This window comes from Odocoileus virginianus, chromosome 9 (genome assembly GCF_023699985.2).
Source record: "Odocoileus virginianus isolate 20LAN1187 ecotype Illinois chromosome 9, Ovbor_1.2, whole genome shotgun sequence".
Taxonomy (NCBI): Eukaryota; Metazoa; Chordata; class Mammalia; order Artiodactyla; family Cervidae; genus Odocoileus; species Odocoileus virginianus.
Genome location: NC_069682.1, coordinates 5,705,886 through 5,721,407, shown reverse-complemented (window position 1 = coordinate 5,721,407; position 15,522 = coordinate 5,705,886). Strand labels below are relative to the sequence as shown.

At 39.0% G+C, this 15,522-nt stretch overlaps 1 protein-coding gene across 2 annotated transcripts in view; it reads right to left on the bottom strand.

Moving 5' to 3' along the window:
• The window catches only part of SPTLC3 (serine palmitoyltransferase long chain base subunit 3), a 155,973-nt gene that overhangs the window by 113,185 nt on the left and 27,266 nt on the right, over positions 1-15,522 (bottom strand). For both annotated transcript variants that reach the window (XM_020892013.2, XM_070471898.1), the window contains exon 2: positions 4,056-4,238. In XM_020892013.2, coding sequence (XP_020747672.2) covers positions 4,056-4,238 — 183 coding nt within the window. The remainder of the gene's footprint in view (positions 1-4,055; positions 4,239-15,522) is intronic.

Sequence of the window (15,522 nt, the reverse complement as noted above, 5' to 3'; positions counted from 1 at the left end):
ATTGTCTTTTTTCCTTGTTACTATCTTGATTATTAATCAAGTCTGTTGAGATAGCAAGTGCTCTAGGTCTGAGATTTTTTTGGTGCTCTTTTGGAGGGAGATTTTGCTTTTTTTTTTTTTTTTTTAAATCTTTTCACTTAGTATTACTAACTCAGTCCTCAAGTGATGGGTGTGCTGCTGCCATTCCTGTATCTGACCAAAGAAGAAATTTGAGATTATCCTGGTTTCTTCCTCTGTTTTATTTTCCATATACTCAGCAACCAAGACTTGTTGATTATACCTCCTAAATATCTTTATAACCAACTTCCTTTTCTTCATTCCATCTGCCTTTTCCCCAACTCAAGCATATATTATCTCCTTCCTAGACTATTATAAGGATTTTTATTGTCACATTGCTTCTAGTCTTGAGTCAGAATTCCATCTCTGCCACTTATAACATTCTCTAAAGTTCTCTGTCCTCTTCACACCCTTTTCCTTTTTCTCTTCCATAGACCTTCCCTGGGAGGTCACATCCACTCCTATGGTTTTGATTAATGTAATATGCTCCAGATGTACTGAAGATGCTACAGCATCCATCTCAGACTTTTCTCTGGAGGTCTAGACCTCTATATCTGGCTGTCGATTCTTTCAACTCAGCTTGTTTCAAAGTGAATTGATCACGTTCCCCTCCAACTCCATCTTCCTTCTCTATTCCCCATCTCAATGTGATACTGCCTTCTTTGTATCCAGTTGCCCAAGTTGTAGCCCAAGTGTGGGCTTTGATTTGTACATCTCTGTAATTCCCCAAGTCAAATCAATCATCCCTAACTCGACTTCTTTTTTTAAAAAAATTGAAGTATAGTTGATTTACAATGTTGTGTTAGTTTCAGTTTTATAGCAAAGTGATCCAGTTATACAGAATAGATATAGATCTCTCTCTCTAATTAGATAAATAATCTTTTTCAGATTTTTTCCATTATAGATTATTACAAGATGTTGACTATATTAATACTTCCCCGTGCTATGGAGTAGGTCCTTGTCATTTATCTAGTTTATATACAATAGTGTATATCGGATAATCCCAAACTCCTCTGTTATCCCTCCACTCTCCATTTCCCCTTTGGAAACCATAAATTTGTCTTTTATGTCTGTGAGTCTATTTCTGTTTGTAAATAACTTCATTTGTATCATTTGTTTAGATTCTACATATAAGTTATATTATGATATTTGTCTGTCCAACTTACTTCACTTACTATGATAGATTTTAGGTCCATCCATGCTACTGCAAGTGGAAATGATTTCATTCTTTTCTCTGGTGGGGTAGTCCTAATTCCAACCCTTAAGCATCTCTTGGCCTGTCTCTCATCACCTACCACTAACCTGGGCCCAGCCCAAGGTATCATCTAGAATTTTTATCAACCTGGACTTCTGCCTCAGCCTCTTCATTGGGTTTTTTTTTTTTTTTTTGGTGCCTGTGTTGTCCTCCTGCAATCCATTTTTTACATTGCAGTGAACATGATCTTTCTAATCTGCAAATCTGCATTCCTCTGCCTGAAATCCTTCCATGCCTTCCCATTGTTCTTATAACAAATGTCTATGGCTTATAAAAACCCCTTATAATAAGGTCTCTGCTTGCCTCTCAAGCAGTCTTTCTTCCCACGTAATCCCACTCTCACAACATTCTGATCATTAGAATTCCTCAGTTTCTTAAATGGTCAATGCTTTCTCTTATCTCTGGGCCACTTCACACCATATTTCCTTTCCTTGAAGACTCCTTCCAGCTCATCTTGCCGCATTCATTGCCTTATTACTTACTTTTCAGTCTTTAGATGTCAATTTAAGTTTCTCTTCCCCCAGCAGGCTTCACTGAACACCAAGTCCAGGTTAAATGTTTCTATCCTTTGCCTCCTTGATGTCATCTACTTCCCTCTATGGTACCTCTTATCAAATCCCACTGCAATTACTTCTTTTGTGGTTAGCTCTCCAAAACCATTATCTGCCTTAGTTATTTCTATATTTCCAGACTGTTCCATAGTGCCTGGCACAAAATACACACTCCAAATGAATCTGACTTGCTTGACAGAAGCAGCCCTCTTAGAGTGTCTTCCTTTGTACCTTGCCCAATAGGCAAAGACCTGCTCACCATTAAGTCACAGCATAACACCTTCCTAACTTCCTAAGAGAATCACAGGGCACAGATCCCTGTTTCCCACATCAACTTCCTCCCCCTCATCACTTTTTATCATTTGCTTCGCTCATGAGTCTTTTTTTCCATACCAGACTTCAAATTTTCTGCTGGAAGGACCTATATTTTCTTCTCTATTAGTCCCCATTACTTGGTATAGGGGCTTCCCTGTTGGCATTAGTGGTAAAGAATTTGCCTGCCAATGCAGGTGACATGAGATGTGGGTTCGATTCCTGAGTCAGGAAGATCCCCTGGAGGAAGACATGGTAACCCACTCAAGTATTCTTGCCTGAAGAACCCCATGAACAGAGGGGATTGGCCAGCAACAGTCCATGGGGTTGCAGAGTCTGACGTGACTGAAGCGACATAGTATGCATGCTCTCGGTATAGAACATATGACTTAATACTTGCTAAAGGTAAGAGAGAGTTCAACAGTCACACTGGGCCTGATTTTCCCCTGAAATATGCTTAACTTAATTCCAATTTGGTAATTTCAAAATAAGTGTTCTACATGACCTGTTCATGGTTATGTTGCTATAATAAGAGTTTAGCTGGTAACGATAACCCTATACGCAAAACAGAAAAAGAGACTCAGATGTATAGAACAGACTTGTGGACTCTGGGAGAAGGCGAGGGTGGGATGTTTCAAGAGAACAGCATTGAAACATGTATATTATCTAGGGTGAAACAGATCACCAGCCCAGGGTGGGTGCATGAGACAAGTGCTCGGGCCTGGTGCACTGGGAAGACCCAGAGGGATCGGGTGGAGAGGGAGGTGGGAGGGGGGACCGGGATGGGGAATACATGTAAATCCATGGCTAATTCATTTCAATGTATGACAAAAACCACTGCAATGGTGTAAAGTAATTAGCCTCCAACTAATAAAAATAAATGGAAAAAAAAATTTAAAAAATAATAAGAGTTTAGCTTTACTAGTCAGTAAGTTATAGGATTTGAGATTCTCCTATTACATGTGTTATTGATGCTTTACTTAGATGTGTTCAAGGCTCCATCATGTGGAATAATCTGCAGCCACAATTGTATATTTTAAAGCAAGTTTTAGGAAAAAGAGATTCATGGCATCGTATATCATTTGAACCAATTTTGGAAAACATGGTAAAAGGACACAGGCTCTTCACAGATTCCTGTATATTTTCCAAGTTGTCCTGTTAGCTCTATGTGAAAAGGAGATGATGCAGACATTTAAACATTCACTATTGAAAATATCCAGGTCAGTGGGTCTACACTGAGGGTGATATTCCACTCTGTAAGACATTTGGCAATGTCTGGAGACATTTTTGATTGTCACAAGTACGTGGGAGAGTTCTAATTGCATCTTGTGGGGCAAGGTCAGGGATGCTGTTAAAAATCCTGCAATGCCTCCCACATCAAAGAATAATCCAGTTTGAAATGTCAGTAGTTCCAAAGTTGAGAAACTCTGACCTAGGTGAAATAAAAGTCTCACCTGTCACTCAAGCACACTTTCCTATTCCAGGATAGAATATAAATAATACTCAGCTTACAACTAGAAGACCAGAATAGAGTCCCATTCATACTCTCACTTTCTTATTTTGAATTTTCACCTCTAATATGCTATTTTGATATCTATCTCATGGGATTGCTTTAAAAATTATATTTATGGTAATGTACATGGAAACCTTTGGCTTAGCCTGGCTACTAGTAATTGCTCAATAAATATTGTAAAGAAAACAAGTCCATGAATACATGGGTAACCTTGGGGGGTTTTACGGGGTGCAGGAGAATAGAATTTGCCTTGAGTAGTTGCTGAGCATATCACCCTTCTCAGGATCTGTACATGCATTACCACTTGTGAGAAGACTTCAGAGAAGAATTGGCATGGACAAAGACTCAGGGAGCTGCTCATGCGTACCTTTTGTTCTTCTCTCTCCACGGCTGCATTGCATTTTTCTATTCCCGAGTTCCTCAGAAAGTCCCTGAGATAGCCAAACAGCGTTCCAATTCCATATCCCAAGTAAGTGAAAACCATAACATGAAGAGGTGCTTCCTCAAAGGATTCCACAAATGGCTTGCAAAAATTTGAATTTCCATTTTGCTGAAAAGACAAATGGAAATGGAAAATTAGCACTCTTCCATTACAATGAACCATGATACTGAAAATTTTGAACTTTCAATCTTTTACATGTCAAAGAGCACATTTAAGATTATGAAAATACTTGGAGAAAATTGGAAGTTGATCACCGAAGAAGGTAATCAGCAATGTACATTTTATTCCACAACTCTTAAAGAAATAATTGATTCAGGCAAAAATTATGAACAGATTCTAAATCCGTTAAATGAAAAATTAGTGAGGAATAGGGTTTTTGCAAGATACCAAAGTATCACCCTGTAAATTACTCCTTAATCACAAACCTGGGATTACAATCTTAATCAGGTAATCAAATTACATCAGAGATGTTAGGACAACTCACCATTCTATACCCTTATCATGATGTAATATTCAATATACTGATGACATATATAAGCTGAATTTAGTGAAACTCTAATATCTAAATTCCATTTTACAAGAAATATCAGGTAAATAACTTCATGAGGAGACAATGAGATAATCCACAATGTGGGACTTTCTATGTGACAACTGACTTGTGTTTTGTTTTGTTTTGTTTTTTCAATTTTTATTTGTTTATTTGCAGGATCTTTCACTGTGGTGCACTTGTGGAGCTCAAGTTAGTTGCTCCACAGTATGTGGGATCTTAGTTCCCAGAACAGGGATCAAACCTGCATGCCCTGTATTGCAAGGCAGATTCTTATCCACTGGACCACCAGGGAAGTCCCATGACTTGGTTTTTAAAAGCAAAATATAAACAAGTGGGACTACATGAAACCAAAAATTTTTGTTCAGCAAAAGAAATGATCAACAAAATGAAAAGTCAACCTACAGAATGAGAGAAAATATTTGCAAACCGCATAAGATAAATAAATATTTGCAAATCACACCTGATAAGGGGTTAATAATCATAAGGCACTCATACAACTCTAACAATTCAATTAAAAATGGGAAGAGGGCCTGAACAGATAAAGAAGACATCCAAATAGCTAACAGTTTACATGAAGATGTGTTCGACATCATTAATCATCTGGGAATGCAAATCAAAGTCACAAAGAGATATCACCTGACATGTGCAGACATGGCTGTTATTACAAAATAAGAGAGAGAGAGGTAACAAGTGTTGATAAGGATGTGGAGAAAGGGGAACTTTGTACACTACTGGTGGGAATGTAAATTGGTACGATCATTATAGAAAACAGTGTGGGGATTCCTCCAAAAATTAAAAGAACTCCTATATGATCCAGCTATCCCACTTCTGGGTGTATATTCCTAGGAAGTGAAATCAGTATGTTGAAGAGATATTTGCATTTCCATGTTTATTGGAACATTATTCACAATAGCCAACACATAGAAACAGTCTGTTGATCAAAGGATGAATGAATGAGGAAAATGTGGCTTGTGTATACACACACGGTAAATATCATTCAGCCATACACACAAGAAAATTCTGTCATTTGTGACAATGTGGATGAACCTAGATTACATTATACTGAGTGAAATAAGCCAGACTCAGGAAGACAAATGCTGCATGATCTCACTTACATGTGGAATCAAAAAAATTGACCTCACAGAAATAGAGAGTAAACTGGTGACTTCCAGACCATGGGTGGGAAAAATGGTGAGATTCTGGTCCAAAGGTACACGTCTGCAGTGATAGGATGAAGAAATTCTGGGGCCTAGTGTATAGCATGGTACCTACAGGTAGTAATATTGTATAGCATACTTGAATTTGCTAAGACAGTAGATCTAAAGTGTTCTCATCTCACACATATACACTCACACGCATAGCTAGGTGAGATGATAGGTATGTTAATTAGCTTGATTGTGGTGATAATTTAATAATGTATACATATATCAAATAACATTGTATACCTCAAATACATACAATTATTATTTATTAACTACACCTCAGTCAAGCTGCAGAAAGAAGAATGAAGGGTGGGAGAGAGGACTTAAGAGACTGAAGTGTACTGTATGTTTTTCCACTAGATCCTCTTTTATTGTAAAAAAAAAAAAATGGTAAAAGCACATATTTTTAAACAAATGTGGACAGGAAGTGTATATTTCTGGGGATTTGTTATTTTTGTTAGGAGTGATGGTAGTTGTATAGTTGTGTGAGAGGATGTTTTAATCTTTGTTAATGCATGCTGAAGGCTTAAGGAGGGTGAAGTGTTATAACTGTTATCTTTCAAATGGTTCATCAAAATTAAACACATACATAAAGCAATTTTGGGAGAATGTTGAATCTAGATGCATTAGAGTCTATCCTGGGGATTGTTATATAATTTTTTCAATTTTCTGCGTGCTTGAAATTTTTCTTAGTAAAAAGTTAACAAAAATATTTCTCCAGAGGGTCAGCAGTAAAAAATCTATCTGAAATGCAGGAGCTGCAGGTTTGATCCTGGATTGTAGTAATCTTTCTTTTTTCTTTTTTGGTGTTGTCACTATTTTTTTTTTATTTATCTATTTTTCCATTTATTTTTGTTAGTTGGAGGCTAATTACTTTACAATATTGTAGTGGTTTTTGCCATACATTGACATGAATCAGCCATGGACTTACATGTGTTCCCCATCCCGATCCCCGCTCCCACCTCCCTCCCCACCCCATCCCTTTGGGTCTTCCCAGTGCACCAGCCCCAAGCACTTGTCTCATGCATCCAACCTGGGCTGGTGATCTGTTTCACCCTTGATAATATACATGTTTCGATGCTGTTCTCTCAAAACATCCCACCCTCGCCTTCTCCCACAGAGTCCAAAAGTCTGTTCTGTACATCTGTGTCTCTTTTTCTGTTTTGCATATAGGGTTATCATTACCATCTTTCTAAATTCCATATATATGCGTTAGTATACTGTATTGGTCTTTATCTTTCTGGCTTACTTCACTCTGTATGATGGGCTCCAGTTTCATCCATCTCATTAGAACTGATTCAAATGAATCCTTTTTAATGGCTGAGTAATATTCCATGGTGTATATGTACCACAGCTTCCTCATCCATTCATCTGCTGATGGGCATCTGGGCTTCTTCCATGTCCTGGCTATTATAAACAGTGCTGCGATGAACATTGGGGTGCATGTGTCTCTTTCAGATCTGGTTTCCTTGGTGTGTATGCCCAGGAGTGGGATTGCTGGGTCATATGGCAGTTTTATTTCCAGTTTTTTAAGGAATCTTCACACTGTTCTCCATAGCGGCTGTACTAGTTTGCATTCCTACCAACAGTGTAAGAAGTTTCCCTTTTCTCCACACCCTCTCCAGCATTTATTGCTTGTAGACTTTTGGATAGCAGCCATCCTGACTGGCATGTAATGATACCTCATTGTGGTTTTGATTTGCATTTCTCTGATAATGAGTGATGTTGAGCATCTTTTCATGTGTTTGTTGGCCATCTGTATGTCTTCTTTGAAGAAATGTCTGTTTAGATCTTTGGCCCATTTTTTGATTGGGTCATTTATTTTTCTGGAATTGAGCTACAGGAGTTGCATTACAGGCTTACCTCAAGAAACAAGAAAAAAGTCAAATAAATAACCTAACTCTACACTTAAAACAACTAGAGAAGGAAGAAATGAAGAACCCCAGGGTTAGTAGAAGGAAAGAAATCTTAAAAATTAGGGCAGAAATAAATGCAAAAGAAATTAAAGAGACCATAGCAAAAATCAACAAAGCTAAAAGCTGGTTTTTTGAAAAAATAAACAAAACTGACAAACCATTAGCAAGACTCATTAAGAAACAAAGGGAGAAGAACCAGATCAACAAAATTAGAAATGAAAATGGAGAGATCACAACAGACAACACGACATACAAAGGATCATAAGACACTACCACCAGCAGCTCTATGCCAATAAAATGGACAACTTGGAAGAAATGGACAAATTCTTACAAAAGTATAACTTTCCAAAACTGAACCAGGAAGAAATAGAAGATCTTAACAGACCCATCACAAGCAAGGAAATTGAAACTGTAATCGGAAATCTTCCAGCAAACAAAAGCCCAGGACCAGATGGCTTCACAGCTGAATTCTACCAAAAATTTAGAGAAGAGCTAACACCTATCTTACTCAAACTCTTCCAGAAAATTGCAGAAGAAGGTAAACTTCCAAACTCATTCTATGAGGCCACCATCACCCTAATTCCAAAACCAGACAAAGATGCCACAGAAAAAGAAAACTACAGGCCAATATCACTGATGAACATAGATGCAAAAATCCTTAACAAAATTCTAGCAAACAGAATCCAACAACATATTAAAAAAAATCATACATAATGACCAAGTGGCTTTATCCCAGGAATGCAAGGATTCTATAATATCCACAAATCTATCAATGTAATACACCACATTAACAAATTGAAAGAGAAAAACCATATGATTATCTCAGTAGATGCAGAAAAACTCTTTGACAAAATTCAACATCCATTTATGATTAAAACTCTCCAGAAAGCAGGAATAGAAGGAACATACCTCAACATAATAAAAGCTATATATGACAAACCCACAGCAAGCATTACCCTCAATGGTGAAAAATTGAAAGCATTTCCCCTAAAATCAGGAACAAGACAAGGGTGCCCACTCTCACCACTACTATTCAACTTAGTTTTGGAAGTTTTGGCCACAGCAATCAGAGCAGAGAAAGAAATAAAAGGAATCCAGATAGGAACAGAAGACGTGAAACTCTCACTGTTTGCAGATGACATGATCCTCTACATAGAAAACCCTAAAGACTCTACCAGAAAATTGATCCTGGATTGGGAAGATACCCTGGAGAAGGAAATGGCAACCCACTCCAGTATTCTTGCCTGGGAAATCCCATGGACAGAGCAAACTTGCGGGCTACAGTCCATGGGGTAACAAAAGAGTCAGACATGACTTAGTGACTAAACAACAAGCAGCAAATGTCAGTGGCAAGTAGACTTTTAAATATCAGTCCAGTTCAGTTCAGTTCAGTCGCTAAGTCACGTCTGACTCTTTGCAACCCCATGGACTGCAGCACAACAGGCTTCCCTGTCCATCACCAACTCCTGGGGCTTGCTCTAATTCATGTCCAGTGAGTCAGTGATGAAATCCAACCATCTTACTCTTTGTTGTCCCGTTTTCCTCCTTCCTTCAATCTTTCCCAGCATCAGGGTCTTTTCCAATGAGTCCATTCTTTGCATCAGGTGGCCAAAGTATTGGAGTTTCAGCTTCAGCATCAGTCCTTCCAATGAACACCCAGGACTGACCTCCTTTAGGACGGACTGGTTGGATCTCCTTGCAGTCCCTCAACTCTCAAGAGTCTTCTCCAATACCTCAGTTCAAAAGCATTAATTATTGGTGCTCAGCTTTCTTTATGTTCCAACTCTCACATTCATACATGACTATTGGAAAAACCATGGTTTGACTTGATGGACCTTTGTTGGCAAAGCAATGTTTCTGCTTTTTAATAGGCTGTCTAGGTGGGTCATAACTTTTCTTCCAAGGAGTAAGCGTCTTTTAATTTCATGGCTTCAGTCACCATCTGCAGTGATTTTGGAGCCAAGGAAAATAAAGTCTCTCACTGTTTCCATTGTTTCCCCATCTATTTGCTATGAAGTGATGGGACCAGATGCCATGATAGTCATTTTTTGAATGCTGAGTTTTAAGCTTTTTCACTCTCTTCTTTCACTTTCATCAAGAGGCTCTTCAGTTCCTCTTTGCTTTCTGCCATAAGGGTGGTGTCATCTGCATATATGAGGTTATTTATATTTCTCCCAGCAATCTTGATTCTATCTTGTGCTTCATTCCACTTGGCATTTCTCATGAGGTACTCTGCATATAAGTTAAATAAACAGGGTGACAATATATAGCCTTGATCTACTCCTTTCCCAGTTTGGAACCAGTCCATTGTTCCATGTCCCATTCTAACTGTTGCTTCTTGACCTGCATGCAGACTTCTCAAGAGATAGGTAAAGTGCTCTGGTAGTCCCAACTCTTTGAGAATTTTCCATGGTTTGTTGTGATCCACACAGCCAAAGGCTTTGGTGTAGTCAATAAAGCAGAAGTAGATGTTTTTTTGGAACTCTTTTGCTTTTTCTATGATCCAACAGATGTTGGCAATTTGATCTCTGGTTCCTCTGCCTTTTCTAAGTCCAGCTTGAACATCTGTAAGTTCTCAGTTCACATACTGTTGAAGCCTAGCTTGGAGAATTTTGAGCATTACTTTTCTAGCATGTGAGATGAGTGTAATTGTGCAATAGTTTGAACATTCTTTGGTATTTGCCTTTCTTTAGGATTGGAAAGAAAACTGACCTTTTCCAGTCCTGTGGCCACTGCTGAGTTTTTCAAATTTGCTGGCATATTGAGTGCAGCACTTTCACAGCATCATCTTTAGGATTTTAAATAGCTCAGCTGGAATTCCATCACCTCCACTAGTTTTGTTTGTATTGATGCTTCCTAAGGCCCACTTGACTTTGCACTCCAGTGTCTAGTTCTAGGTGAGTGATCACACCATTGCTGTTATCTGGGTCATTAAGATCATTTTTTGTATAGTTCTTCTACTTGTTCTTGCCACCTTTTCTTAATATCTTCTACTTCTGTTAGGTCTATACCATTTCTGTCCTATATTTAAATATCAAACCATTCTTATTTCTGGTTAACTAATTTGCACATAGTAGCTTAATGCTTGCTCAATGCATTAGTGAATAAATTATTACTAATGTTAGTAATTAATAAATATTTATGCATTCATCCATTTTTTTATTCAACATAGATAATGCAGTCCTCAGATTCTCCATTTCTGAATGAGATGACCTGTAACAAGTGTTTTCATCACTTTTAGTGATGTACAGGAAACTGTAAAGTGCCTACTAATACTTAACTCACTAATTTAGCGTATATATATATATATATATATATATATATATATATATTTAGATTGATACATTATATAAAATGTCATGCAGGACCGTGCCATGTATGGCCACCCAAGATGGCTGGGTCATAGCAGAGATTTCTGACGAAACGTGATCCAGTAGAGGAGGGAATGGCAGACCATCCCAGTATACTTGCCATGAGAACCTCATAAATTGTATAAAAGGACAGAAAGATATGACAGCAAAAGATGAGTCCTTCAGGTCTGAATGTGTCCAATATGGTACTGGGGAAGAAAGGAGAACTACTAATAGCTCCAGAAAGGATGAAGTGGCTGGGTCAAAGCAGAAATGATGCTCAGTTGTGGGTGTGTCTGGTGATAAAAGTAAAATCTGATGCTGCAAAGAACAGTGTTGCATAGGAACCTGGAATTTTAGGTCCATGAATCAAGGAAAATTGAATGTGGTTAAGCAGGAGATGGTAAGAATAAACATAGACATCTTTAGGAATCAGTAAACTAAAATGGACAGGAATGGGCAAATTTAATTCAGATGAACATTATGTCTACTGCTGTGGGCAAGAGTACCATAGAAGAAATGGAATAGCCTTCATAATCAACAAAAGTCAGAAATGCAGTACTTGGGTGCAGCCTCAAAAATTATAGAACGATCTCTTTTCATTTCAACATCACAGTAATACAAGTCTATGCCCCTACCACAAATGCTGAAGAAGCTGAAGTTGATCAGACCTTTGAAGACCTAGAAGAACTCCTAGAACTAACACCAAAAAAGATGTTCTATTCATCACTGGGGATTGGAATACAAAAGTAGGAAGTCAAGAGATAGCTGGAGTAACAAGCAAGTTTGGCCTTGGAGGACAAAATGAAGCAGGGCAAAGGCTAACAGAATTCTGCAAAGAGAAAGCACCAGTCATAGCAAATAACCTTTTTCAACAATGCAGAGATGACTTTACACATGGACATCACAAAATGGTCAATACTGAGATCATATCAATTACATTCTTTGTAGCTGAAATGGAGAAGCATATACAGTCAGAAAAAACAAGACCTGGAGCTCACTGTGGCTCAGAGCATCAGCTTCTCAGGCAAAATTCATGCTTAAACTAAAGAAAGCAGGGAAAACCACTAGGCCAGCCAGGTACAACTTAAATCAAATTCCTATGAATATGCAGTGGAGGTAATGAATAGCTTCAAGGGGTTAGTTCTTCAGTACACCTGAAGAACTATGGATAGAGGTCCATAATATTGTACAAGAGGCAGTAAACAAAACCATCCCAAAGAAAAAGGAAAACAAGAAGGCAAAGTGGTTATCTGAGTAGCCCTAACAAACATCTAAAGAGAGAAGAGAAGAAAAGCAAGGGAGAGAGTGCAAGGTGCCTCAAACTAAACGCAGATTTCCAAAGGAAAGCACGGAGAGCAAGAAGGCCTTCTTCAGTGAAGAGTGTGTAAAAGCAGAATAAAACAGCAGAAGGGGAGAAACAAGAGCTCTCGTCAGGAAAATTGGAGCTATTCAGGGAATATTTTGCCTAAAGATGGGCACAATAAAGGACATAAACTGTAAAGACCTAGTAGATGCTGAAGAGATCAAGAAGAGTTGGAAAGAATACATGGAAGAACTGTATAAAAAAGGCCCAAATGAACCTGATGGCTATGGTGGTGTGGTCAGCCACCCAGAGCCAGACATTCTGAGAGCAAAGTCTTGTGGGCCTTAGGAGGCACTGCTGTTAATAAAGCTAGTGGATGAGACAGAATTCCAGTAGAACTATTCAAAACCCTAAAGGATGATGCCATCAAGGTGTTGCATCCAATATGTCAGCAAATCTGGAAGACTGAGCAGTGGACAGAGGACTGGACAAGGTCAATCCTTATCCCAATTCCCAAGAAGGATAGTACTAAAGAATGTGCTAACCAGCGGACAATTGTACTCATCTCCCATGCTAATAAGATCATGATTAAAATCTTGCATGCTAGGCTTCAGCATTATGCAAACCGAAAACTTCCAGATGTCTGAGCTGGATTTAGAAAAGGAAGAGGAACCAGAGATCAAACAGCCAACATTTGCTGGATTATAGAGAAAGTTAGGGAGTTCCAGAAAAACATGGATCTCTGTTTCATTGATTATGCCAAAGCGTTTGATGGTGTGTATCACAATAAACCGTGGAAAGCTCTTAAAGAGATGGGAATACCAGACCATCTTACCTGTCTCCTGAGAAACCTGTATGTGGGTTAAGAAGCAACAGTTAGAACCCTGTATGGAACAATTGATTGGTTCAAAATTGAGAAAGGAGCATGACAGGGCTGTCTGTTGTCACCCTGTTGCTTAATCTATACGCTGAGCACATCAAGAGAAATGCCAGGCTGGATGAGTTACAAGCTGAAATCAAGATAGGCGGGAGAAACATCAACAACCTCAGATATGCAGATGGTGCCACTCTACTGACAGAAAGCAAAGAGGAACTAAAGAGCCTCTTGATGAGGGTGAAGGAAGAGAGTGAAAGAGCTGGCTTAGGGCTAAATGTTAAAAACAAAACAAACAAACAAAGATCATGGCACCTAGTCCCATCACTTCATGGCAAATAGAGGGAGAAAAGGTGGAAGAAAGCTTTCTTCTTAGGCTCTAAAATCACTGTGGATGTGACTGTAGCCCTGGAATCAGACTACATTTGCTTCTTGGCAGGAAAGCTATGATAAACCCAGACAGCATGTTGGAAAGCAGAGACATTACTCTGCTGACAAGTGTCCATCAAGTCAAGGCTACAGTTTTCCCAGTGGTCATGTACGGTTGTGGGAGTTGGACTGTAAAGAAGGTGGGGTGCCAAAGAACTGATGCTTTTGCACTGTGGTGCTGGAGAAGACTCTTGAGAGTCCCTTGGGCAGTAAGAAGATCCAACCAGCCAATCTTAAGGGAAATAAACCCTGACTACTCACTGGAAGGACTGATGCTAAAGCTGAAACTCCAGGATTTTGGTCATCTGATGTGAACAACTGACTCATTGGAAAAGTCTCTGATGCTTGGAAAGATTGAGGGCAGAGGGAGAAGAGGGCATCAGAGGATGATATGGAAGGATGACATTATCGATGCAATGGGCATGAACTTGGGCAAACTTTGGGAGATGGTGTGGGACAGAGAGTCCTGGCATGGTGCAGTTCATGGGGTTACAAAGAGTTGGACATGACTGGGCAACTGAACAACAGCAAATTATATAAAAATCATGCTAATTTGAAATAATGTCTTTGTTACTCTCATAGTATAAGCACCATTTGATTCCACCAACACAGTGTTCTACACTTATGCCTTTATTTCATCTACACTGTTGTAGTTGCGAGTATTTTTGGAATCTGTGTGACTTAGTTCTGACAATCAAAAAAGTCTACCTGATAGAAGAATATTTTTGATTTACACTACTTGGTTTTAAAGTAATTTTTGAAAAGGCTTTTTGTAATGATATTTTATACTTGCATTGTTCAGTCAAAAGCACACAAAGTATTATTAAATCTTATTAAAATGGTTGACTCCTTATTTATCCATTATACCAGTGTTGCAATTGAGCAGGACCCTATAAAGTCTTCTCAGAATAGACCTCCACCCATGTCCTCCCCCTGCCTTTTATCTGTAGAAAAACTAAAGTCAAAGAGTAAATTTAATCAGAGAGGGGAGAAAATGGAGAAAGAAAGGAAAATAGTCAAGCAAAGCAAAATAATATTACTTTAGCCGTTCAATAAATTCAGGGACCTTTAGCTTTTCCTCAATACTATAGATAATATTCTGAGCCAGGCCCTTTGAGCTGTTTTGCAGATACTGAAAACCTCTGTCAGGTGGGAGAAGTTAACTGCAGGCTGCTCATCGGCATGTAGACCCCAGACTGCTTGGAACCAGAAGGTTGATGATGCTGACTGCTGAGTACCTCACCACCAGCCAATCAGAAGAATGCCCATGAGCCAACCGTGTCCTGTCCCCGTAAACACTGTGAGAGTCCTCACTATACCCTCCAGGGTGGGAGACACAGTTTGGAAGCCTACTGTGGCCCCTTTGCCTGGCACAGCAATAATACTATTCTTTTCTACTTCACCCCAAACTCTGTCTCTGCATTTCTATTTGACACTGGGGACTAGAAACCGAGTTTTGGCAATAGTGTCCTCTCTAGACAACCCAAACCAATGTTACTGGATGTTGCTTTTGTCTAGTATCTTCCCCAAGTGCTACCTGATGGTTTAAAACAATGAAAGTGAGAGAGCATTGCTTAACATAAGGTCTGGGATGGAAGGTGAAGGAAATAACAATTGCCTTGTATTTGGGAGCACAGGGCACTAACTGGGTGTCTTCTATGAACTGGAAACATGCTAGGTTCTGGGAATTCCTAGATGAATGAGACAGACTCCATCCCTGCTCCTGAGATTGTGACCTCCCTCTGTGCCCACACCAGTCCTAGGT